Source organism: Hippoglossus stenolepis, chromosome 20, assembly GCF_022539355.2.
Source record: "Hippoglossus stenolepis isolate QCI-W04-F060 chromosome 20, HSTE1.2, whole genome shotgun sequence".
Taxonomy (NCBI): Eukaryota; Metazoa; Chordata; class Actinopteri; order Pleuronectiformes; family Pleuronectidae; genus Hippoglossus; species Hippoglossus stenolepis.
Genome location: NC_061502.1, coordinates 4,291,878 through 4,318,502, shown reverse-complemented (window position 1 = coordinate 4,318,502; position 26,625 = coordinate 4,291,878). Strand labels below are relative to the sequence as shown.

The window sequence follows — 26,625 nt, the reverse complement described above, 5'->3', positions numbered from 1 at the left end:
TACTGAACAGGAGTGGAGGGTTCTTTCTAAGTTCAAGTTTGAATGTGTTCGGTGTATAAAGTGACTCATGGAACATTTGTCCTGTCCACACTGGCTGAGAAGTGAGGCCCCCTTCGCAGGACTTCAGTATAAAAGATGTTAACAAAAAACCACTGCAATTTTCTCTCTGAGCTCCATGTCGGGGTGGTGACATCAAGGAGGGTTCTGTACTGGCAGAGGGTCTTTTTCATGTCAGACACATTGTACACAGGACTCTAATTTTATGAAGGAATCAATTTCCCGGCCAGAGTGGACAGGATGAATGATTGCTGTGATTAAAATGTTCAATGTTCTGATGGACATAGAGTTGTCCACAAGCATAATAAATACATCGCCACCACCAATGCTTGGGGCTTCAAATGGTTCACACGATGGAATTTCAGATCATCATTTTTTAAAAATCTTTTTTAAAAGTCAAGTGGGTTGGAATGAGGAGGATCTAATTGCAGAGTTGATATAATATTCATAATTATGATTTCATTAGTGTATAATCACCTGAAACTATATTTACCTTCGAATGAGCCTTTTATATTTCCATCAGGAGCAGATCCTCCTCCACAAAATCTGTCAATTTGTTTCACTTGAATGTTTTCGTGGTTCAATGTCAATCTACACTCACTATCTGGTCATTTTGTACTTTTTACACTGCTCTGGTCCACTTTAGAGGACACGCTGTAACATTTTAAATCAATTGTAAGACGTTTTTTTTAAAACCCAAAAGAAAAAGAAAGAAAGAAAAAATTAATCAAACACGTTTTTTCCTCATTCAGCGGCACTTACTACAGTTACGATATTGGATATAGGATTTTGCTGCAGTTGTGTTGGTTAGCACTGAATGTATCTCACCTCACAACAAGAAGGTTCCCAGTTCGAAACTGTCTGTTTCCTCCAGAAACTCCGACTTTCTTCCACAGTCCAAACACATGCAGACTGGGTTGAAGTTAATTGGAGACTTTTAATTGTCCATATGTGTGTATGGATGGTTGTTTGTATGCTGGCTCTGTGATACACTGGATGGATTGATTTTGCTGCACCTTATTAAAATGCTCTCATTATTACTCTGTGCTCCGGATCATGTTGTTCTAGTGTCGCTGAATTAGCACACAGACGGAAGAGGTGAGTAAAAGATATATATTTTAAAAACACACCAAAACATTCTACTGCTCACCTTTAAAGCCCTCCATAACCTGGCTCTCCTTTCTACCTGCTGGACCTTCTTCGTCCTTACAGCCCTCCCCGAGCCCTACACTCTTCCTCAGCTGCTCTTCCCTTGGCCCCACAATGGAGCCTTCAGCTGCTCTGCACCGGGACTCTGGAACCCTCTGTCACCTCACCTCCGCCTGCTGGACTGTTCAAATCATGACTCAAAACACATCTGTTTAGATCAGTCTATCCTATTAATATCTAGCTATCCCTCACTAATCAGATTTTAACCATTTGTTTTACTTTGTCACTCTTATGTCCACACACACACACATATATATATATATATATATTTATTACACCTTGCTAGTACCGGGTTGGACCCCCATTTTGCCTTCAGAACTGCCTTAATTCTTCGTAGCATAGATTCAACAAGGCGTGGCGTTTAAACGATGCTCAATTGGTACTAAGGGGCCCAAAGTGTGCCAAGAAAATATCCCCCACACCATTACACCACCACCACCAGCCTGAACCGTTGATACAAGGCAGGATGGATCCATGCTTTCATGTTGTTTACGCCAAATTCTGACTCCACCATCTGAATGTCGCAGCTGAAATCGAGACTCATCAGACCAGGCAAAGTTTTTCCAATCTTCTATTGTCCAATTTTGGTGAGCCTGTGCGAATTGTAGCCTCAGTTTGCTGTTCTCAGCTGACAGGAGTGGCACCCGGTGTGGTCCTCCTGCTGCTGTAGCCCATCTGCTTCAAGGTTCGACGTGTTGTGCGTTCAGAGATGTATTCTGCATACCTTGGTTGTAACGAGTGGTTATTTGAGTTGCTGGTGCCTTTCTATCATCTCAAACCACTCTGCCCATCGTCCTCTGACCTCTGACATCAACAAGGCATCCTGTCCACACAACTGCCGCTCACTGGATATTTTCTCTTTTTCGGACCATTCTCTGTAAACCCTAGAGATGGTTGTGCGTGAAAATCCCAGTAGATCAGCAGTTTTTGGAAATACTCAGACCAGCCCGTCCGGCACCAAACAACCATGCCACGTTCAAAGTCACTTAAATTCCCTTTCTTCCCCATTCTGATGCTCGGTTTGAACTTCAGCAAGTCGTCTTCACCACGTCTAGATGCCTTAATGCACTGAGTGGCTGCCATGTGATTGGCTGATTAGCTATTTGTGTTAACAAGCAATTGAACTGGTGTGCCTAATAAAGTGGCCGGTGAGTGTATATATACTACACCTATATATATTAGGTGTTAGGTGTTGGTGCCTGTTAACCTGATTTTAACCTTGGTTTTACTTTTAACTATTCTTCTGTTAAATGTGGTAGTGATATGTATCTTTGTGTCAATCAGATTTTAACATTTGGTTTTACTTTTACTCTTCATGGGTTTATTTATGACATATTGAAAGGCACCAAAATCGATTATTCCTATTCTTATTATAGCCCCAAAGTTGTCAAACTATACATTGTATAACTTCAGTGATGTGAAAAAACTCTTAATTATGGGCCTTTAATGAGCTATTATATTATATATAAGGATTAATGAGGCATTTCATACAGTGGGTGGAGAAGTGAAATACAGACATCAGCAGCCCCAGACCCTTTTCCACTGGTAATTGTAGTAAACAAGTTCTGTAACCTTCACTTCAGCAGAGTTTAACTGAACCTGCTACTCCTCTGCTCATGTTGCAGTGAAGATTAGACCAAAGTCTGCCTCCTCCTACAGCACCAATCAGCTCAGCACAGACTCAGCGAGTCTGAGCGGGAGGAAAGTCCTTTCAGATTTCACAGCGGATTGCAGGAGTGAGCAAGCGTGGAGAGCAAGCCCCCCCCCCCAAAAAAATGGCTTTATCCCTCACTGCGTCAGGACTGCAACACACACACAGCACAGCGCAGTCACGACACAGTGGCCGCATCCGGGAAATTACGCATGGCCGTTCAGCTTCAGTCGCCCCCAGTGCAGTCGGGATCTCTATGAGACATAGGTCGGCGCATGAGCCTCTCGTGCTTTATTGGTACCTATTTTTCATATGACAAACTCTTTTCAGTAACAGTGCGGCTGAACGCAGCATTCAGTCAGTGTTCACTAGACAGGTAACGGATGGAAATGTAATTGGAAAGGCTGTGTCAAATGAGCCAGTGAAACCCTCTCATAGGGCAATCATCAGGGGCGCACACCCTTGACACTGGGGAACACATTATAGGCACCACTCTTACGATGTGACCTTTCTTTGGAAGCTAAAACCTCTTTTGCCATTAAAGTTTAATTATTATTAAAATGCCTTAGAGACAACGAGCAGGACACAAAACGGTAACTGAAATATACTTTATTCTCTGAGAGCAAAAAAAAACAAAAAGACGGTCAAGTGAAGTGTCAACATCTGGAATTAACCAGAAGACATGTAGCCCAAGAACACATGAAAGTAAAAACAAGAAACCGGATTAACTGTGGAGCTTTAAAAGGCTATTTATGTAATATTGAATTTCCTGCCCTATAAATCAAAATTGTGCAATTACACAACGGCTGCCCAGTGAGGACACTTCCCACTGTTCATTCATCCATTGCCAACCGTTAATGAATGCTTGACTCATAATGGGTTTTCCATTTAGTTGCAACATAAACATGATTAACTCAAACTGTGATGCTTAACACATCTCTCGTCCTAAATCAACACCGAAACGTAACATTTCAGTGGCAGTTAAAAAAAATGCCTCGGCAGCCTCGTTGTCATTTCTCGTCAAAGCGACTCAATGCTGCTCGCTGAAACTGAGGTCAGACATGCGACAGTGGCGGCAAACGTTCATTTCCATGTGTAAAGCTAAAAACACCAACACTGTTTGTCTTATTTTGGTGCATGTTTAGAAAAGAAACAGCTTAAATGTAACATTTAAAATGTCAAATGTCCACATCCACCTGATGGCATCTCAGCCTGAACTCCAAACCTCATTCCCAAGATGCTCGTATAACTTTCTTTCACTCCCGACGTCGTCACACTGTCTCCTTATCTAAATAAAACAGAAGAAGTGCAACAGCGTTCTCGAGTGTGTCCCAGATAAAAAGCAGATGCCTGAGCTGAGAGGAAAAAAACACCCAACCACTATCTCCTCTGACGCTTGGAAAACAGAGAACTAAAAATACCACAGGAGGAATATTGTCCTGATAAATAACACGATTTGTGCGTGTACGTGTGTCTTTTTTGTCTTCACTTAAAAACGTTGTCTATCTTCAGTCCATTCCAGGTTCATACAGATCCTTCACCATGTACGGTCCCTCCAGCTCGTAGCCCATCTTCCTGTAGTAGTTCCTCGTTCCTACGCCTGCAGAACAAACCAGGGACAGAGGACAACAAACAACTTAGTGCATAAGCATCACAGAAATGGTGAATGAAAAATGACTTTCTTGTAGGTTATTGATGAATATAGAAACGTCCCTTTTTTACTTAGGAGCACAAAGTCGCTAAAGCCCAACCAATACTCTAGCATGGCTTATCTCATATCTGCACTAGTCTTTAGAGCTGCAGTGACAGGACGTTAGAGGACATTATAGAGAAACTGCACACTTAATCATATGACACATTATTGGTGGTTTTAAAATCCCATTTATTATCAAGTTCGTTCATTTATAATTCAATGTTGATTCTAAACCTCCCCATTGTCTACTATTAAGAAACGTTCCACACACACACACACACACACCACACACACACACACACACACACACACACACACCACACACACACACACACACACACACACACACACACACACACACACACACACACACACACACACAGCCAGCAGATCAAACCGTTCGTTGGTTTTGGTCGTCAAGAAAATCCGCCTCTACTTCATTTGACATTTCTGTCGAAAAACTGTGTGTGCTGCTACTGTAGTCATTGCTCATAGCTAGACAACCTAGATAACTTTGCAATTGGTATTTTGTGTGTGTGTGTGTGTGTGTGTGTGTGTGTGTGTGTGTGTGTGTGTGTGTGTGTGTGTGTGTGTGTGTGTGTGTGTGTGTGTGTGTGTGTGTGTGTGTGTGTGTGTGTGTGTGTGTGTGTGTGTGTGTGTGTGTGTGTGTCTTAGCCCCGCATCCCAGCTCAGCGTTCTCAAGGCAATTTTCTATTTCCAGGCGGACAATTCACAATTCATTCCAGGGGTGAAGTTACACTTGAAGAAACATATGCTATTCACGATATAATCCACTATATTCACCTTGCATAATTTTAACATACAACTGTTAATAATGATGCAAAATGAAAATTGTTCATGTGTGTCTGAAATGTCCTTCTATTAAACAATTTGTTTTGCAATTGGTCTAAATGAATCCAACTGAATTAATTATAAATTGAACCTAACTTTTGAACCTGATATGGAAATATTGTGAAAGTTTTGAAAATGCATCTCAAATATTCAACACATCAAGAGAATGCATGAAGGAATTAAAAACCATAAAGCTGCTGTGTGGAATAATACTCATGTTAAAGTCATATATGGGCTAAGTACTGCAAATGTTTGTGTTCTGATGTCTTTGGAAAGGAGAAATGATGCCCTGATGTGCTGTTGTGTTTCTTACCGGAGATGACGGCCAGTTTTCCAGAGCCGTGTTCATCTCTGGCAATTCTTTCTGCCTCCTCCATCAGCATCATGCCGAAGCCCTACACAAGGAGGAGAAATAACAACAGACACAGAAGAATACATTGTAAAACCAGTATGTCCACGACATCTGACCTACTTATCCCTGATTTTGAGCTTAATTTCAGTGTTTAACTTTTCCAGTCCAGCACGGGGAGGGAAAGTACAGACCAGGAGAGATGCCTCACAGTGTTGGGAGGGAAAACAATCAGATTCACAGCTGGTGGAAAAACCAAGGTGTTTGGGGGGGGGATCTACTTTGTATGTGGAGTCAAGTGTGAAATCATAAGCACCTGATGCTGGAACTTGCTGGGGTCTCGGCTGCTGACGGGGACGACGCTGCCGTAAACATGCAGCTCACGCACGATGGACACGCCTCCTTTCAGCTCGGGACGGAAGGACTGTGGGGAGCAGCGGCGCAGACGCAGCAAGCCAATCAGGATGTCCTGCTCCGGGTCCTCGTAGGAGAGGAAGGTCTCCCAGTTGCCGTTAGCCACGTAGTCCCTCCGCACAAGCTCCACCTGGGAACATGTTTGTGTTCATGTTAATCTTAATGAAGAATTCTGATACTTTTCAACCTGGGCCATTTGTTTATAAATGCGGTTGAGTAAATGAATGGTACTTAATTTATTTTTTTTAATCTGTTAAAAAGACTGTCTACTCCGGCAGCCGCAGCACAGCGGCAGTAAATGTAATGTAAACTTATGGGGCAACTGCATCAGTCCACAAATTGTCCATTAAAAGTGCTTTTCTCACCAATACAAGGCTCAAATAGTTATTCTGGGTCTTTGCTATGAGTCTGGCAATATTACAAGTCTCACACAACTAGAAGTCTCACTCGCAACCGTGCAGCAGCTCGTTGTCCCTCCTCTGCATGTTGCCTCGTCTCCAATTGGTAGGAGCTCTTTGTCTGTGTACTGCAGCTCGAACAGAGTGAAGTCAAATGCTACATAAACATTGTCCACATCAGAAAAAGATCTGTCAGCCATAATAGATTTGCTCCATAAAATCCAATCTCGTCTCTCTCACTTAACATTTCCACTTCTGTCTTCTTGCAACAACCCGAGTCTCACGAGAATTGAGAGCGAAACATGTGTAAAGCTGCCAGACTCTTAGCAAAGACCCAGAACCACAGTTTGAGCCTTTTATTGGTGAAAGAAAAACTTTAGTGGACATTTATTAGACTGTCACAGTTGCCCCATAAGGTTACATTGTAGCCAGCAGAGGCGATCGACTGGACCGATTCCAAAAGTTGTTGTACCATTTATTTACGCACCCACACTTATTAGGAAAGAGCCATGGTTATAAATCTGCATGTTATTGGTCATCAGTCTTGAAAGATGGAACACTGTACTGGTGCTGCCCGTTACCTGGTAAGGTCTGACTTTGTGGTGGATCTCCTGAATGCCCACTTCTCGGGTTCTCACATCCCGACACTGCAAATACAGAAAAATTAAAATGGGTCAAACCAGTTTAGAAGCTCTTGAGACTCGTACATCAGGTTCAATTTCACTATAAAAGACTCAAATCTATAAAACATGCACAAATCAAGCTTTATTTTAATTTAATTTTATATATAAATATATATATTTTTATATATCTATTATAATATACATTTGAAATGTGTCAGAGAGTAAAAAAGAAAAGTAGAAGCAGTCACAGTGAGCCGTTAGATGAAGAGCTGCATGTTAAACTCAGCTGACCTCTGAACTCTGCAGCAAGTTAACTAACATGAAATTGGATTGAGTTACTAAAAACACTGTGAGCAGATTTGGCTGCTCTGTTCTTCAGTTCTGAAGGTTTGTTCGCTGTAGTATTAAAACACTCTTGCTGTTACCATTAGTAACCATGAGTGTCAAATTAACCGAAACTGAAATTTTAATGATTACATCCTTTTCAGTTACTTGGATGAGCCTCAATATATCTACTAATTCAAGAAATCCCTGTCTGTCTGTATTTGGAACACATGTCTCCAGAAACATTCATAGTATCACCTTCCCACTTGGCATGTGTATTATTAAAGCCCCACGGAAATGTATTGTCAAATTTGGTGCAATTTGGACTTGTTCAATATTAATAAACTTAGAATAAACAGAAGACCAGCAGCAGTGTAAGTGATGCCGTGGGGTTCTGCGCACTAAGTGGACCTTCAAAGGACTTTCAATAAACATGGGGAACAGCTCTTTGTGCAGCAGCAGTGGTGCAGCTTCAGGGTTTTGTGGACTGAGTCCAGCAGCAGGTCTTTACTTCCTGCATCTGTTATTGCAGGTCACTTTTACAATTTCAAAAAGAAAGCTGCAACTAGCATAACCACAGGCCAAGTAAACAGTCCATTCAAAACAGGCAGGTTTACAACAGGGATGGCAACAGTTACACAGTTTTGGACACGACAGATCTCTTTAAACATGATAAAGACGAATTCATTAATTCAAGTTAATGGAAACTAGGTCAAAGTTTTAACTTGCATAGTTGAAGTTATATGTGATGTAAAATGAAAAACTTCTCTGAGTAAGTCACAAACCACTAAGAAATGATATTTTTGACATAAAAACTATAAAATGTTTGACTTAGAGGGTGGTGGAGACCAGCGGAGTGTGGGGTGGTATTCCAGTTTCATGCTCAATAAATGCCTTGGTGGTTTCTAATTGAAGCAAACAGGAGGCTCTTCACCCCATAGGTGTTGTGTGAGTCTTTTAATGGAAGTTAGTGAGGGGTCGTCTGCCTGGTGTGCCTAGTTGGCGATTCTGTTAGATGAACCCTGGCCTGATGTTTTCAGCCTGAATGAGCTCAACATCTACTAAAGTTGTCAAATTCAATATATGTGCAGGTTGTGATGAGGGGGGTGCTTCAGTTCCATGCTCCAAAAGCTCTAAACTTTACCGGAGAGGTTTTTTAATCTGTCAATTTACCCTATAAACAGCAATGCATGCAAATTACTCCCGACAGTCAGCATTTGTCTGTTGGCAACTTCCACCACCTGAGTACGGCTGTGACCGTTTGGATCGCATCCCAGCTGGGAAAGTCCATTAGCTCCCTTGCTCAGAAGAAGCTGACACAGACTCTTTCAGTTTAATATGTGAGGCCTTTGCGTCTCACCTCAGTGCCCATGTCCTTCATCCTGGCCAGTGCCAGCTCTCTCAGGTTTCCATGCTCCACTCCGGAGCTCACCAGCGGCATGGGGATGTCCCTGGTGAGGTGTGCGAGAGCAGAAATGATGGGAGTGAAGCTTTAGATTACAAAAACAGCCACAAATATACATCTATAACGGATCATTTATGTACAAAATATGCAGCTAATGTTTCTATATGTATCTGGTCACTGATTATTATTATTATTTTATATATACTTTGGGATGGTAAGGAGGTAGGCAATTATTATACGGTAATAACGGTAATGATAAGGTAAGGAGGTAGTGTGTTCTGCTGTTGGGCAAACAATGGACATTGTCAAATGAGACAGTATCAATGTTTATGTCATCAATATTGACTAATGGAGTTTTAAACTATAGTCTCCTGTGCATTTCCATATCCTCAAGCCCATTTATTCTCCTACCTCTGTACCCTGTAGACTCGTGTCCAGGGCGGCACCAGCGCCAGGATTCGGGCCACGAGGTCCACGAGGGCGCTGGGCGTGTAGCTCTTGTAGCGGCCCGTCTTCCACAACTCATACAGCCCCGTGCCCCGGATCACCAGGGTTGGGTACAGCTTCAAACCATCTGGCCTGAAAGCTGGATTCTCAAAAAACTCCTGCAAAGAAACACACAGATGCATGTGGCACGTTAAAGCATATATCAGGCGAAGAAAATGAAAACGTGATGGCTGAATAACACTGAACGATTCTCCAGCACACAAAGTCAAAGCCTCCATTACAGCTTGTTTCTCATTAGTCTCCTGAAATTGTTCCGACACGATTGGAAGTGAATTCAACGCACTTATGTATTTCAAAATGAATCAACAGTATCTCTTTTACCACAAGTCATCGTGTTGTCATATCACTAGGTAATAAACTTTATGGACTAAAACTGATTATACACTGCTATATTTGCAGTGTTAACACTCACATATGGACATGTAGTGTTTTAAAAATGAGAAAATAAAGTAGGCAAAGAAGAAATACCCACATTTCTTTTCACTTAAATCATCCAGCTTTTTCTACACAGCAAAGAAAAGTGTCTGAACATTCAATAAACCTTCGATGGCACTGAGGAAACATAAAAGACATCGCCTCAGCGTATAGAAAGCAGATATCACAGAGAACAGCGCAGCAGAGCTCAGTTATTCAATTGAAGGAAACAAATCTCACTGTACAGTTCAGTGCATTTGAGGGGAATCAGTGGGATTTCCAGTCATTCTCTTCCCTCTGTACTGACTATCACATGATCACAACCATGAAGATCTGGAATTGAGGCCCATTCTCCAAAAACAGGTCGTTTTATCATCATTTCTCTCTCGTCACAGCTTTTAATCACATGAGGACAACGGACCACTTCACTAAACCGAAAGGAAGGGAGGGGGACACAATCTGATAACAATCCTTCAGTAGCGTAAAAAAAAAAAGGAATCTGGAGACTATTTTAGAGATTTTGCACCTGCTACCGTCACAGACAATCCTGTCTGCCGGTGGAGAGGAACAGGGAGCATCTGTGCACATGAGATAAGTGAGAGAGGATCTCAGGCCAGGGGGGGAAGTTGTAATCGAATTTCATTATCAGGGCAGTCACAATAGACGCAAGGAGGATGCAAAGTTCTTCTACCGCCCTCTGCGGCTCCTCAACTGGTCTGTGACCCAGGCTGACACAAGAAACTGAGTGGGTTGTGGTGCGGAGAAAAAAAAACTACTTGTACAAGCGACACACAAGAGCTAGAAAAGGATGAACGCTTGAATGGGAGATCCCTGCTTCCTTGAACTGGCATTCAGTGGTGAAGAGCTCTGTATCGAGAAGGCCTACATGTCATTATGATGATTATTAATTAACCAATTTTCATGGAGGTTCTCCAAGTAAACATCCCTCCACTGAAATCTCAGTTGTTGTTTGCGTCAGAGTTGCAGCATTTGCCTCCCTATATGGACACTGCAGGCAGACAAAGATGTCTGGAATTCTCCTTGATGCCATCCATTCTTTTTCTTAATCCTTTTAAAGGGTTACCAGGCAGCTGCAGTCTTAGCGTAGGATAGGCTGCATCATTACAGCTAAAATTAATAAATACTCATCTATATTCTTGCCACAGAATTATTTATTTCCCTCTTAAAACAGCTAACATCCACATTTCTCTAAAAATAACTTGAAACGACAATGTGAAAACAATGTTAAGGTGAGGTTTGGTGTTGCTTGAGGTGATGAATCACCAGAACAGAGCTCTATAGGGAGCAACAGCTCGTCATTAATCTGTCTGACCCTCAGCTTAACTGTTCATGTTCACGTCACTGTTTTCGGTTGCCGCAGGCAGCTGTTTCCAGCAAAAAAAAAAACTCTGTCCCTGCTCAACACCTAACAGCAAGCATTTGTTGCCCATGACTGTTTGTTAGTCAGCAGGAATACACAAAAACTCCTTGGTGGACGGAAGCTGTATAGGTCAAGGAAGAAGCCATTACAATGTATGTGCTGATCCGGATCAGGGGATGGATCCAGGAACATTTTTGTTCACTTTTATAGCATGTAAGCATTTTCACGGTTTTCCCAGGGAATAATTCATGGATCTTGATGTGAAATCGGGCACATCAAGGGGACTAATCCCTATGACTGTGTGAAATGTGGTGCAGCTTGATTGAATTGAAGGGGACTGTCGGCCTTGGTGAAGGAATGAGCTCTACTGAGGACACATTCTAATATTGTGTTTGTGTTAAGCAGGCGAACATAGTGGAGCATTATCATCTAAAGTGCCAGATTTTTCTCTTATAAAAGGAGGAAATACAGTAAACTATGATACGGTCTGTGTCAGTCGAGACCTTTTTACGTACAGTCTATGGTCGAGACCTACTCTTAAAAAACATTGCTTTATAGCCTTAACAGTGGTCAAAACTCAACAGGTTACCTGTATTTAAGGAAAAGTTATGAAGTCAATCTTATAACTAGAATATCAAACTATAGAGTGCCTACCTATGCCTACCTATTCATTCGTTGAGTCAGAAACTACAGCCATTTTAATTAGGGTAAGTCATTTTAGGCGTTCTTGCTCCAAAGATGTGAGAGTGGACGGGGAGAAGGCCCACTACATTAAAACAATGTGAGTTTAGTAAGCACACATTTGTTGAAATAAGTCATGTGAGTGGTTAGGGTGGTACAAGGACACCACTTCCTTATGAGTAATACATCAATTTAATTTTGGGTAAAATAAAAATACAAAAAATACATGCCCATCTTACGAAAAACTATTCATATATGTTATATTTGACCACCAGAATAGCATAATAACGTCCACCTCCAGCCGTACCTCCACCGAGGCAGAACAGTGCCCTTAAATTCAATCAAGCTGCACCAAATTTCAAACACTCACATATATCACTTCTCTCAATGTGCCAGATTTTTTTTTATCAAGACCCATGAATTATTCCCTGGGAAGTCAGTTAAAAATGTCAAAGAATTAGCTATTTCACATTGTCAAAGAAATTAAAAGTAATTCAAGAATCTTGCACCAAAATGTACAGTTTGTTTTCTTAGCCAATGTCCCATCATCCCTCCACCAAGTTTTGCGGAAATCCATTAAACTGTTTTCGCATAATCCCGCTGATAAACAAACAGACAGGGGTGTAAACAGAATGTCCTCGGTGGAGGTATTACATCTGTAAAGATTCTGTGTCCAAATGAAAAACTCGGTGCACGATTTGTAGCAGGATGCAAACTAAGCAATTTGGGATTTTTCCCTGAGATGCTTTTTTGGATCCTGGAGTGAAGATGTTCAAAAGCCTGCATTTTCCCCCACTTGCTAGCAGGAAAGGTGTCATGGAAGATTAGACATGATGAGACACAAAACTCGCATAATCTGGAGGTGTGATAAGATAAGAGGGCAGAAAGGCAGACACGTAGATAGTGTGATTGGAAGAGGACAGAGATGAGAGTGGGCAGATAGATGACGTGAGCGCAGAGATGAGAAGAAGACAGAAAGTTTAAAACTAGAGAGGAGAGAGAAGGAAAAGATAAAGTGACCGATAAATGGAGAGGAAAAAAACTGCTGGGGGAAAAGAGACAGACAAGGAGACAGGAGAGAGTAAACACTGTTCTCCCAAAAGACAGAGACGAAGGGAGAAAGTAAGTGCAGGGAGGAGAAAAGTGACAAAAGAAATGTTACAAGAAAGGAGAGGAGGAGACTGTGAGGGCTGAGGACACATTTAATCTGCTTCCCCTCACTGTGTCGACCTGCTGCTGCCCTCCTTATTACCATCAAACACACAAATCCACACACACGCCCACACACACACACACACCCACACAGAGAGAGGGGTAATGTAACAAATCTGCGGGAGGACACGGACCCTTCTCCCCGACTTAAATCTCCTGTGAAAAATGAAGCACTCAGAGTTGTTGATGCTGAGGAGATTGGGGGGGGATGTCCTCACTGCCTTCATTGCTACACATTCCCATTTTACACACTCAGCACTGACAACACACAAAAGGAACCCGACAACCCTCAAATAACACCGGGATCCGACGTTTTCAGGAAAAAGAACAAGACAAAGGTTACATTTCTTGTCGGAAACGGTACATCTGGTCAGCTGAGGGACAGACATGTGGGTTCATCTGCTGAGTCTCAGCTCATTAAACTTCCAATCTACTCCTATCCTCTGTGGGACTGGATCTACACTATATAGTGATTTCATTACAGCCCAGCCAATACATATCAACCAATGTTAGCTAACTGAACATATAGTATATCAGCATCATCACACATGCGGCTGATACTTAGGAAACTGCAACTGCAGATGTCACTTAAGATGTTTTTTGATTCTTGAGTTTGTCAACCATAGTACTGACGGGTTTATTCTTACATTAAAGTGAATATAAATATACATGATAATCTATTCTATATAATATTGCTATTTGCCTCGAAAGACCACTGCTAGTTGGTCTAGTTTTATCACAGCTGCATCTTTGTTCTTGGATTTTTGTGAAATGAAATTCCCCAACCAATAGAAAACCAGGTATGAAAATGACCAATGATATCGTTGTGGTAGTGTTGGCTTTACTTGTTAGAGAAGCTCTATGTGGTTACTGTTTTGTTAGATTCTGCTCATCACTCACCAGCATGGATTATGTTTTATATATATAAAATGTATTCCAATCACAATTAATGCTAAAAGTGAGATTATTGAGATTAGCTGATCATGATTTCTTTGGGTTTGTTAGGACTGTGGAAGAAAATATGGAACATACACACACACAACGTGTTTTAAACAAATTATGTAAAATGAAATGTATCTACATTTCTGGCCTACTTTTCTACAGAACCGGTCACATATTGGTGTGTGATCCGCAGAACCTGATTGAACAGTAACCACCAATAAGGGACGCTGTAAGAAGTAAAGTGAACGCCTCGGTACTAAGGCAGTGTTGATTTCAGTGGGAGGAAATCAACACTGCAGCTACAGTGTATCCGAGTGCAGACGCAGAGGAATGTGCACGTGATCAGGCACTATTTAACAGAGAGGGCAGGGGTCTGAGGGAAAGCGTTACAAAATCTGAGCGTGAAATGAAGAAATAATGCTGTGGGAAAAAAAGACCTCTTCTCATCTTACTCGGCAAAACAAAAAAAATAAAGCATTTTCCTTAAAGTCAGACTCATTAAAGGTGTGACTGGCTGTGTTACAAGGTAATTACACCACAAGTGAGCAGATTAAAAAAAAAAATCTGGAGAGAGCTGGAGCCAATCCCAGCTGACACTGGGCGAGAGGCGGGTTACACCGGGTTCGGTCACCAGCGTATCGCGAGGTCAACATAAGGAGACAAACAACCATTCACACTTGCCCACCTAAGGTCAATTTAGAATCTCCATTTCACCGGACCTCGATCAACATGTCTTGAGGAAGCTGGAGCACCCAGAGAAAACCCACTCAGACATGGGAGGGGCGTGCAAACTCCACACCGGAAGAACAGGAACCTTGTTGAAGCGAGGCAACAGTGCTAACCACCGCACCAATGTAATGCCCTAACATTAATAAATAATAATATTTGGGATTTGCGGGTTTGATGTGGTTCTACTCTGAAAATCCCCCAGCAGAATAAAACTCTTTTTGCATCACATGTGAGGGTTCCATCTCTCTGTGTTGTCTCCTCATGTTTAATTAGGATCTCATTACACGGGAACATTGAGAGTTTGAACTTCTTCACCTCTGTAGAAGACTGAAGACTGTTCCTTTGTGATGCAACACGCAGTGAGTTACCCCACCGCGACTGATCACACACAGTTGAAGTAATTGTGACGTAAGCGAGAGCTAGAGAGAGAGAGAGAGAGATTTCACTGCTGCTGGTTCTGACACAGTGAGTGACACATTCTCTCACAACGTCAGATACTTACCTGCACATATCAGTAATACACCCTTTTCTTTCATTGTCTTCTTAATCGCTTGATTTCTGCGTCACATAAATGAGCCGAGCTTCAAACAGAGTCTTCATTTACATCCCACAGTCAGTCGTGTGGGGAGGCAGCACCGTCTGATTCTGCACATTCATATTAGAGCTGTGCTTCCAATCAGAGCTCGAAAGTGAGCCTGCTGTTGACGCATCTGACAGGAGTTTCACATCACAGTTGGGACTGTGAGTCGACTGTCACCGCTACGCCGATTCTATTTTCAGACGCTACACGTAGGACTTACTTGCTACATACCACTGCGAGATAAATAGTAATGACGCACTCTGATGCCGAGAGAAAGAGAAAAGACGTGATCACTAATGTCACAAACAATAAAACTAATGATCAGCCTGCTGCATGAAGTTACTGGTGTTATTTTTAGACTTTAAAATATCTCATATGTTACTTTACGCAACTTCGTCCACATGAAACTCAGAAACTCTCCTACAAATATTTTTATATTTTAACTGATGTGTCATTAAAAGTGGACTGAATATTATAATGTAGAGGTTGACCGATGTGGAGTTTTTGGGGACTGATGCCGACTCCAATGTTAGGGATTAAAAAATGTCAAATACCAATTTATTGGCCGTCTTTTGTGCCGCACCAGTGAGGTTCTCCAACAACAACTCATTATGCCGTAAAAGCTATTAATCTAGCTTTTGAATTGGGACAGACTGGCCACGCCGCTGTGAAGCAATCAGTCTACGAATGCAGCCCAAGAAGGATGCAGCTGATGTTTGCTCTCACAGGCAACAGATTGTGTAACAGGTACACAGACTAAAGAGTTAAAGACAAGTTCTCGGATGAGAGAGAACTCTACTGCATGCCAATTGCGACTACGCACATTACTGCAGCTGAAAGGATGAGGTCGGACTGTCTGTGTGGACGGGAAAAATGCTATGGGCCGTGGACCATAGCGTTTTTTAAAATAATTAATGGGAAAAGAAGAATTACTGATTTTAAGGCATGGCACAAAAACAAACTCTTTTTTTCGGAGACGCATTTCAATATTCCGTCAACAGCGTAGTTCTGTTACAGGAAGTGTTAAAATGAACAACAAAATAAGGTCAGTGCTTACAATGAACTGCTCCACATCCCTCTCCATCCCCACGTTGGGCAGGTCTGGCATCATGTGGGCGACCACTTTGAAGCCGGCGTCCTTTGCCAGGTGGAAAGACTCGCACACAGCTCGCACCGTGTGGCCTCTGCAAGAATCACAATTGTCACATGAGTTATGTCAAAATAAAAAGCTTGCAGGTAAACTGCACACGCCATCAGACCAGCTGCTGTTACATTATGTCTGCTTAATCTGTCCATTCATTCCTTCCCTGACCCACTGACCTGTTCGTGTCTCGGGCCACGTCCTCGTAGACACTCTGGACTCCTATCTCCAGCCGGGTGCAGCCGTAGCCCAGCATGTCACTGAGGTGTCGCTTCAGGCAGTAGTCCGGCCGCGTCTCAATAGTGATTCCCACACACTTGGTGTTACTGCGCTCAGAGTACCTGCAGAAGGAAACAGTCATTTCCGTTGAGCATTATTTCTGCTCATACTATGCATCTTATAGCTTATAATACAGCTCCTGCTTATTATAATATGTTTTTTTAATTTGACTATTTAGTCAGAGCCCTCACTCAGTGTTGGAGGGCTCTATACATGCTGGGATCATTTAGCAACATCAATTTACACGCTGCGAGTTTGCACGGCTCATTATCCAAACATTTAACACTAACCTCACATTAAAGACACACTAAAGCAATAAAGAACACTGATGACAGCAGAAGGAAAATGTTTATCATGCAAAAAAAAAAGTTAAATGAGTCATTACTGAGTGTTTGCTTTGCATCAAAAGCAAGTTAAATACTTGAATTGCTCACTCACTTATAAGTCATGGCAGTGGTGGGATGTAGATGATTAAGTCTCAAAACATTTAAAACAAGTTATTCTTTATCCATAGGTTAAAATCAGTTTCTCCGTTTTCCACACGGGCTGAGAATTAAAGCAGCAAAACCAAAATTCTTTATAATAACAATGGATCAAATGACAGAGAGCAATGTGAGGTCCCTTGTAATGTTGAACCACCATTTACCAATCCTCTCTGCACTTCCCCTCAGCACTGCAGAGCGCTTTAGTGTCTTTCAGCTCATCGTTTTGGTTTTAAAGCAACACTATTTGACTTTTAACTAAGCAACAGGGTCACAACGCTACCATTGTGTTGACCGGAGCTCTGACTGAGTAGTCCCACTCACTGAACTGAAACACATATTACCCATGATCCCCAGTTTCTGAATTGTTCATATTTTAAAAGTTTTCCTCACTAAATATTGAAGATGAATGTTTGTATAAGACTTCTAAGTCTTTTTATCTGATCTACAGTTCAGCATTGCTCTTGAAATTGCTGGGCCTGATTGCAAGTTTAAGCTGTGACTATCAGTCACACTCACCCACAGGAGATCGTACCTGCTCACCAAAGTTACATAAAAGGTCAAAATCATTGTATAGTTGCAAATAGTCCACACTTGGTTTTGTTGTCTTGCTTAATCCCACTGCTTTCATTAGTCCAATTTCCAGCAGCAGGCAGCTGAAAGCTCTAAAAAATAAACTACTGTGCATCAACAGTTGACAACGTTAAGTTTAACAGGCATCGCACTAACATAAAGGCTTTTAGATGCTAAAGAGCAGGAGTCAGCTGTGAAAAATCATTTATTCCCATGCGACCAGACAAATTCACTTCAATAATGTTCAATTTCAACCTCATTTTCAGACACTTTGCAAGGAAGAAAACATTCAAAATACAAACAAAATTATTTCTGAGTACCCCCAATCAATTTTACCCATGCGACGCAATTTTATCTGTAAATCTATCTAATATAACATATTGAACTAGTGTTCCCTTATTTCCTTTGTGATCCAGGGATGTTTTTCTCTCTCTTCACTGAAGGAAAGTATGTTACTTTATGTACATCCCAATGAGCAACTCAGAATGTGAAGTGGTGATAGTCAGATGTTTCTGGGGCCAGACGCTTAATCCTATTTAAAACTACTTCCTCACAATAAATGTAACCGTCGTAAGATTGTTATTCACAGTAAGGACATCTGGATATGCCAATCTGTTTTAAGATATGCAAAGACAATATTGGTCAGCGATGACATTCGTACCCGCCTCTCATCATTCAACCACTGGCCGTCGAGGTGGTGTCCAGCCAATAACATGAGCTTAGTAGATAGGACAACAAAGTTTCTGGTCTTATTAAGAGCAACGGCATTTATCCCACGCTGGAAAGGAGCAGCTCCCATATCTGGAAATCTGACCGTCACCAGGAGACAAGCGTAGCAGTCTTACACGCTTCCCTGCGCTTCCATTAGAGCAGTCACCCACCCAAAACCCCACAGAGACCGTGTCTGCCCGCCCGACCTCCTAAATTAATCTTGTCAAAAGTAAGCCCAAGATTAGCTTCATACTTAAAAAAAGCAAATAAAAGTAACATCACCACTATCGGAGAATGAAAAGTGGCCACTTCAACGTTAGATCTCAGTCACTAAAAGCAACACAAGTAAACAATCTAATATCAGATTATTTGATATCGATTTATTTTGTCTTTTAGAAAGTTGCCTGTGTCATGATGGATATGTTAGTCCAAATTAATCCACATTTTGTTGGTTTTTATACACTTATATTAATACTCACATTCCTCAAAGCAAGGGCCTCGGAGGTGGAGTTGAAGCCATTTTCAACTCAAGCCTATTAAACCAAAACTAAACTCAGTCATAACTCGTTTGAAAGCCTGGAAAACACTAAAGCCAGTTCCATTTGTTATTGCTGACCCGCAGTCTGAATATTTATCTGAACTGCCTGAGGTTTTATCAAGTACAGCTAAAGTAAACAGAGCAGGTGATTTCCTGTGGACGTCGGCAATGATAGCCTGACCTTAAACCTCTGTGACTAATTATCAGATGAGTTTTGAACTGCACGCAGCGTGACAGGGACTTATTAAAAACTATTTTGCCCACACAGCAGTAGGTCTGCTGATTAAAGAAGCACTAAGGCGTGAAAAGAAGCAGCCAGATGCAGGAGGAGATGAGACAGTGCTATACATCACCTTCTTTAAATGTTGTTACTTCTCAACACAGGTATTTTCAGAGCTTCGTGTAGCCTGATCCAGACTCCTGAGCAGTGGTGCGGTCTAATATACATTTAGTTTGTTACATTTATTTTGGGGTATTGCTCACTTTTACTCCACAATATATATAAAATATTTGTACTTTCTACATGCATTGTGTTCACATTGTTTTTTATAATTTTCTAAGTAGTTAATAACGAGAGGGGAACTGGTCCACTGATCCAAACAGAGAGGGAAGGTAACTGAGGGTAATCCCAACTACAAATACCCTTTCAAATAATTATTATGACAATACTTTAATGTTTTCAGTGGTATCATCTGTGTCATTTTTTATTAATATGACATAGTCTGTACTGTTCTTATTTTTAACAAAATATATAGTATTGTCTCAGTTAATGATGTAATAGATCCCTAGTTGCATTAGGGGATACACTACACTCATACATACACCACTATTATAGTTTTTTTTCTCCATCTTTATTCAAGAGCAGGTTCTTTCAATTTGAGAGCAGGACAGTGTTGATTTCACTTTCAGATTCTGTCTCTGACTCAAAATGTTGCGCTCACGCTCAAATATACCCTCCTTGTGCTTATCTACTTTCAGTGCATTGGCTTTACTTCTTTGTGACTCCTGTGCGAGCGCTTACATTAACCGGGTTCATGCACTACCACCCTCCACGGCTTCCTGACAGTGTGCTAGAAGGAAATCGACGACACCCTCATGGGGGGTTGAGTGTACGGCAAAATCAAGCGCTCAAGTTTTTTTATTACATTATGGGAACACTGGTGTTAGCAACTATACAAACTAAATAGATACAGCAAAAGTAACCAAAACGAGGGAGATCAAAATTTTACTTGTCATCAGTAAAAAATCCAAGAGCAGAGGAGAAATCCAAGAGCAGACAAGGCTTGCCACACACACAGAGGTAGCGTGAGCTGAAGTGAAGGAAATCTAAGCACAAGCAGGGTATATTTGAGTACAAGCGCAGGGTTTTGAGTGAGAGCATTTCTAAATCTGAACGTAAAATCAATAAGTTCTGCTCTAAGACCACGCTCTATTAAAACGTAATGCAAAAAAAACCAAAGCAAGCAAGTACTTACTTTTACTAAAGAAGAAAAGTTAATGTGGTACTTTTAAGTCAAATGTTTGTGTACTTCCCACTACTCCTTTTTTAGTTTCCAACTTATTTGAGCTCAAAATCTCACAAACAGCACAAACAGACATCTCTATTTGTCACACGGTTCAGCCGTTACTTTCACTCCTGCTGCTCCAGTGACCATTAGCTCTCCACATGCCAGCTCATGTTCCTTCGGATTCTGTCTCTGCTAGCAATAAATGTCCATCTTTTACAGTCTGCTGGCTGATTTACACCAATTACACGAGTTTATGCTCTAGAGAGGATGATCAGATTGTATGAGATGAATCAATAAAAAGTCTATTATCTCAGGCGATTATCTCAAGGTATCTGGCTGCTGTGATCACATCAGGTGCCGGGTGAGCGTGGGGAGCGGCAGAGAAGTGAGTGTGTTTCTTAAAGACACATCACAAATATCACACAAAAACACACACACACACACACACACACAGAGGCAGAGATACGGCCTGTTCCTACCCAGACCAAGAGCCTCCTCCTTCCCAAACTCAGCAGCCACCGCCACAATTACTGCAATCACAGTATCTTAACGAAGAATGCTGATAACAGTGCAGCAGCAAATTCAGGCCCACACACACCTACCAGCTTACTCTCACACACACACACACACACACACACACACACACACACACACACACACACACACACACACACACACACACACACACACACACACACACACACACACACACACACACACACACACACACACACACACACACACACACACACACCTTTTGAGTCTTATCTGAGTTTAGGAAAGTAAATAGCCCCTGCTGACAACAGCCTCAGTCCTGTGAAAAAGCCATTATTTGCTCCAATCATCTGTATGACGTCTTCAACAAATGGGTATTTGTACTTTGACTTTGAATCTTCTCCAAGTCATCTAGAAAGTTGCACCTAATCCATACTGAGCAGACGTGTGCCCAATTCCACCGACAGCTGGTCTAACTCCGTAATTTAGAAATCGATAAATGCAAGTGTGGAGGACTTATTCAAAGCGCCCTAACTTTATCTTGCTCTGAATGTGTTCATTCAACGGCCTAATATGTGCAAATGGTCATGACATCTAAGCTTCCTGAAGGATGTTTAGTGTTTAGCTGTGCTAAGTTCAATGGAGAGGGGGGAGGGGTAGAGTCAAGTGAGAATACACAAGTGCTAATAAAAATATAGCACCATACTTCACATGCTGCACAGAAGACACAGAAATAACCCTTTTTTTTTTCTTACATCGAAAATGGTTGAAAGGGTGACTACGAGGGAAGAATGTATAGTGATGTAATGCTTCTTTATTTTAGTAAAAATGGGTCTGGCTGAAATAATTAGAAGAAGAGTAGAATAGTTCATATACAGAAACTAAATTGATAAAAATTATGATTTTCTACTTGATTCAGTTTTATCCTACAAAACAAAAAACTTGTCAATATCTCTCCAGGCTCAGGGAAAGGATGATGAGCATTCTCTTTAGTTTCTAAAACTGTATTAACTAAAAAGACTGAAAGACTAATCAATAAACTCACAGCTTAACTGAAAATGAAAATAATCGTCAGACTAAAATTTGTGAAGAAAAACTTCTGGAAGATGTATTTTCATTTCTAACATATAGTTTTGTCTTTGGGAAAAAAGAATCCATCTGAAGAGGAAGGCTAAATGGAAAGAATGTAATGGAATAGCTGCTAAAAGAATAGTGGAATAGCTCCCTCTGGTGGATATAATACTTGTTATCTACAGCACATACATAACAGTTAATGGGGTTTATACAGATGAATATAAATATATCAATATGCCATCAAAATACTTGGTTTTAAGACTAGTGGTGCCAAGACCAATGGACAGATGAACAAAAAACATAGTTAGAACCGATCACATGACTAAAAGGTATGAAATCTGCAGCGACTACGCCCACTCCTTGGGGGTCTGGGGGTTATTTTTAAGTGGGAAACAAAATTTCCCAACAGTCAAGCCTCCTTCAAATGCTCTGGGTGCTGCCTACATTGGAGACACCTGCACCCAAAGTCTCTCAAAAAGGGTAATAACACCTTGACTGAACTCTTGCTCCCCACATCACCTTTACTCATGTTCCATTTATTGAGGCAGTGGTAAACCCTGGCAGCCATCTCTCCCACTTATAACAAAAGCTCAATCTCCCTTCTACCCCACTACAACTGGTGATACAAATTGATTCACCCCAAATACTCTACACCAGCACATCTACTTCTATAAATTCTATGTCCATTTCTAAGTCTCCTCCTATAGCCACTCCTTGGTAAGGTTAACATAGACTATATTTCTGTAGCATTTTTTCCAGTTTTATCAACCTCTAAAATTCCTTTCACAACCACACAACGCTTCAATATGCAGCGCTTTTTCTATCACACACCGTTCGCAGACTGTTGGTTGTCATCAGGGGCAATTTGGGGCTCAGTTTCTTGCCCATGGACACTTCTGAATGCTGGAAGAGGCAGGGATCAAACCACCAACCTTTCTGATTAGCCGTCCCACATAAAGGAGAACACAGACCCTTGAGTAACTAAGTACCTGACAGCTTCGGCCACGTTGTTGGAGGTGTGTCCCGACAGGGCATCGTGTAGGTTCCTGATGAAATAGTCTCTGTACTCTTCAGGCAAAGCCATGAAGGTGCCGCCCATCACGATGAACTCCACCTTGTCGACACTGTGTCCCAGCTGCTTCAGCTAAACATCACACAGAGAACACACAAAGTTTTGTACAACTAGGACAATAAAATGTGTAACACTGCCACATTTTATAGGTTGTAATTGGGAGTAGAGAAACATGCAGTGAAGCACAGTAAAATAATGCTGTTCTCTAGAATAATGGTTATTAAAAATAATCATAAAATCTTACGAAATAGATTGGAATTATACCTTGTGCAGCAGTTGAACATAAAACTGACTTCCAACAACCATGAATAAAATGAGGGCTGTGGCAAATTAACATTTCTACATAAACTGTTGCTCTAATACATAGTTTTGCTCTGTTGAATTAAACTAATGTGGCCATAAATTTAAATAACAGCATAACAGGGGATAGGTCTTGGCAGGAGTGTAAGAGCCATGAGCTATCGTAACTTCATACTTACACAATGCTGTCAGCCATCAGCGATGGACTCCTCAATCAAGCAGTTAAATTAAATGATGCAGGGCCACTGAAGAAAAATATTACATGAATACACTGACCTGCTCCACCCGATGTCTAGTCTGGAGGTAGGGGTCATAGCGGGCTCGGATGGCTCTCATGGATGTTGGCTGTCAGGGAGAAGAACAAAAATGATCACAGCTATGGCAAATATGAACAGCTTAAAGGAAAGATCACCGCAAAACAAAATTAGTTTGAGCATGATAGAGCTTGAGCAGTAGAACCAGCAACTACCAAAACAAGACTCCATTAATGATATAGAAAAGACTAAAATAAAAGCTGCTATAATAATAATAAATATAAGACATTGACAATTACCTACCATGAAAATAAGGTAATTAATGCAATAATAAGACAACTTATCTCTTTCCAAAGACAAATGAAACCAGAATATGTGTTTTTCAGCAGATTACTGTGTGAATGCAAACTAACAGAAAACCTTCCTTGTTGAGATATCAACTTACCTCATAACCAGTGTAAGACTGTGTAGAGTACTCAAAGTCTGAGTCCGGTCCACCAGGACAGTAGCTGCCAGAGAAGAGATTGATTTAAGAGCTACATTGAATGTATCAATGATGTCTCTGTTAACATGTAAAAAACATTGTCTCAAATACGCAATTAAAACTGATCCTCCTGTCTTACAGTCCTAAAACTTAAATCAACATAATAATGATCTGACCATATCTGCAGTGACCATTATCCAAGTGACTCAAACATATTACAATATAATTAATAATACATAATAAAGCAATTCATATCTAAAACAAAAGAAAGAACAGAAATCCATACACGCAGATGTTGCCTGTAAAGCTGATGTGTGGACATCGGTGAGGTTTGCACATCACAGCCACAACTGCAATCTGTGAAAGAGAGAAGCATTAAATATATTATAACATCAGTACTCTTCTATTATTTAATAAATTAGGTGTCTCCTTGCTTTCATACTTTCTTGAATATAATCAGTCCTGAAATAATCATAACAGTCTTCCTATTAATCATATCTTTATTTAAAAGTGATGCACAACACAAAATACTTAAATTTTAACACTTTGTATATTAGCTCATAAGAGAACATGCACAGATCACACAATTTAAATGCTGATACCCATCACAGCGTAAACTATATGTCTCGTCTTGGCTGAAATTCATAAATCCTCTGAAAGAGAAATATGAAGTGTACTGTGAAGTTTAATAATAGAATTGAGCCAATCACACTATATGTATACGTGTATGTGTCCTTCTCTATAAACATATGATTTCATCTAATAGTCTGAACTTACTTCACTCTTGATATAACTGACAAATAATTTTAACTGGATACAACCACTCAGCGGTCAGAGTGAAATCTCTAATTTCACTACTCAGTCAAAGTCAGGAGAATGAGGGCTACATACCCCGCTGGCAGTGCGGATAGGTTTGGCCTTTAGTTTGGGCACAAGAGCACGACGGTATTGTTGTGGAACAGCAGCAATGATATCAACCAATCGGGGCTGAGATTCAAGTCCATATTTAGCTGAGGTCTTAGTCTTCACTCTGTTTGAAAACAGAATATGACTTATTATGACTTGTAGAAAAAAGGAGCATAGAGGATAAAGGACAGAGAAGAGAACTGAGATGAGTAGCCAAAAAATAATCTTATAGAATGTATAATATACACTACTATACCAAAGGCCAATACTGATCCAAACATTCATTTTACACATGCAAAACCATGGAAGTATACAGCTTAAATACACATGTACTGCAAAATTACCAGTGACATATATGTCAAGATATTAAACCTTTCCAGAAAATAAAAGCTTTCCTATGAATAGATACAATAGAGGACCATGAATACCTATGTAAAAGTGTCTGTATGTTTGTACAGGGTAAGACTTACTTATTGAGATTGATGTCTTTGCCCTCCTCATGGGCTTCAAGAAGCTGGTTAATGACGTCAGCGATGGTCATCATCATCAGCTCGGCTCGACTGAGGTCACCTGACAAAGACCAGTGATCAATAAAGTCAGATTAAATATATTTGAAATAAATATGGAAATAAAAAATCATAAGATAAAGATAAGATAGTCCTCTCTTAGTGTTGCTGTGGGGATTTTTACCATGTAACAAAAAGGGGATAGTGATTCATATTGAGTAAAAGCAATAAATACGTACAAAATACATGATGAACGCAAGGAACTATAAAATTTGAAAGGTAATATGTACAATGTGAACTGAATGAATATACTGTAACAGTAGGAACTACATGAGTAGCAAACAGCAAGGTTAGTTCATACTGGTCATTACTCAGCAGCCCACTGTCCTTAACCTGGCGTCAATAACTATATGAAATAAGGCTTTAGTGTGTTTTCTTTGCATTAGTGACTCACATTTAACGTCACATAACAGAGTTAAGTCACTGACAAGCTCAAAAACACAGGCAAAGTAAACTTACAGCTAGCATTAGCATCAAGCTACAGCCGGCTCGGGCAGTTTATAAAGACGTTCCGGACATTTCAACCATTTTGTCACACACTCACTCTTTTTCTTTGGCTTCCCCATGTCTTCCTTTACACAGACAGTCCAATTTCAAACGGGTGTCTGTCGGTCAGAGGCTCAATGTGAACTCAATAGTCCAGACAGAGCTGTCACAGATGGTAAACAACTCCACGCTGCGTCCGAACACGGCTACTGTCGTAAGGCGACGGCCTGTGTCGTCAAGTGTCGTAAAGGCCCGTTGAGACCCGCAGCTTCATTAAGTTTCTAATAAAGATCCAACGGCACATTTTGATGTCTGTTATACAAAGTGTGAGTAAC

General features: G+C 40.9%; 2 protein-coding genes across 3 annotated transcripts in view; one reads left to right on the top strand and one right to left on the bottom strand.

Moving 5' to 3' along the window:
• Window positions 1-3,510: 3,510 nt before the first annotated feature.
• Window positions 3,511-26,535, bottom strand: elp3 (elongator acetyltransferase complex subunit 3). Its single transcript, XM_035144343.2, has 15 exons — window positions 26,349-26,535; window positions 25,709-25,808; window positions 25,224-25,362; window positions 24,619-24,689; window positions 24,294-24,357; window positions 23,871-23,939; window positions 23,212-23,366; window positions 16,742-16,903; window positions 16,479-16,605; window positions 9,387-9,580; window positions 8,931-9,021; window positions 7,205-7,270; window positions 6,128-6,355; window positions 5,776-5,857; window positions 3,511-4,517 (listed from the first exon to the last, which is right to left on the bottom strand). Exons 1-15 carry the CDS (start codon window positions 26,368-26,370, stop codon window positions 4,426-4,428), a joined length of 1,662 nt encoding a protein of 553 aa, XP_035000234.1. The 5' UTR covers window positions 26,371-26,535; the 3' UTR covers window positions 3,511-4,425.
• The window catches only part of LOC118099642 (kinesin-like protein KIF13B), a 37,104-nt gene continuing 37,010 nt past the window's right edge, over window positions 26,532-26,625 (top strand). The window contains exon 1 of one of the 2 annotated variants that reach the window (XM_047338087.1): window positions 26,532-26,616. The gene's annotated coding sequence lies outside the window, so the exon portion shown is untranslated. The remainder of the gene's footprint in view (window positions 26,617-26,625) is intronic. The other variant, XM_047338086.1, reaches the window with a different exon arrangement.

Bases quoted from the DNA above. Each gene is read 5' to 3' on its own strand.
- elp3 (XM_035144343.2), bottom strand. From the start codon at position 26,370: ATGGGGAAGCCAAAGAAAAAGA. The intron at 24,358-24,618 runs GTATGGATTTCT...CTTCTCTGGCAG, and splicing joins TTTACAGGCAACATCTGCGT to CTACTGTCCTGGTGGACCGG. The intron at 16,606-16,741 runs GTCAGTGGGTCA...TGATTCTTGCAG, and splicing joins GTGGCCCGAGACACGAACAG to AGGCCACACGGTGCGAGCTG.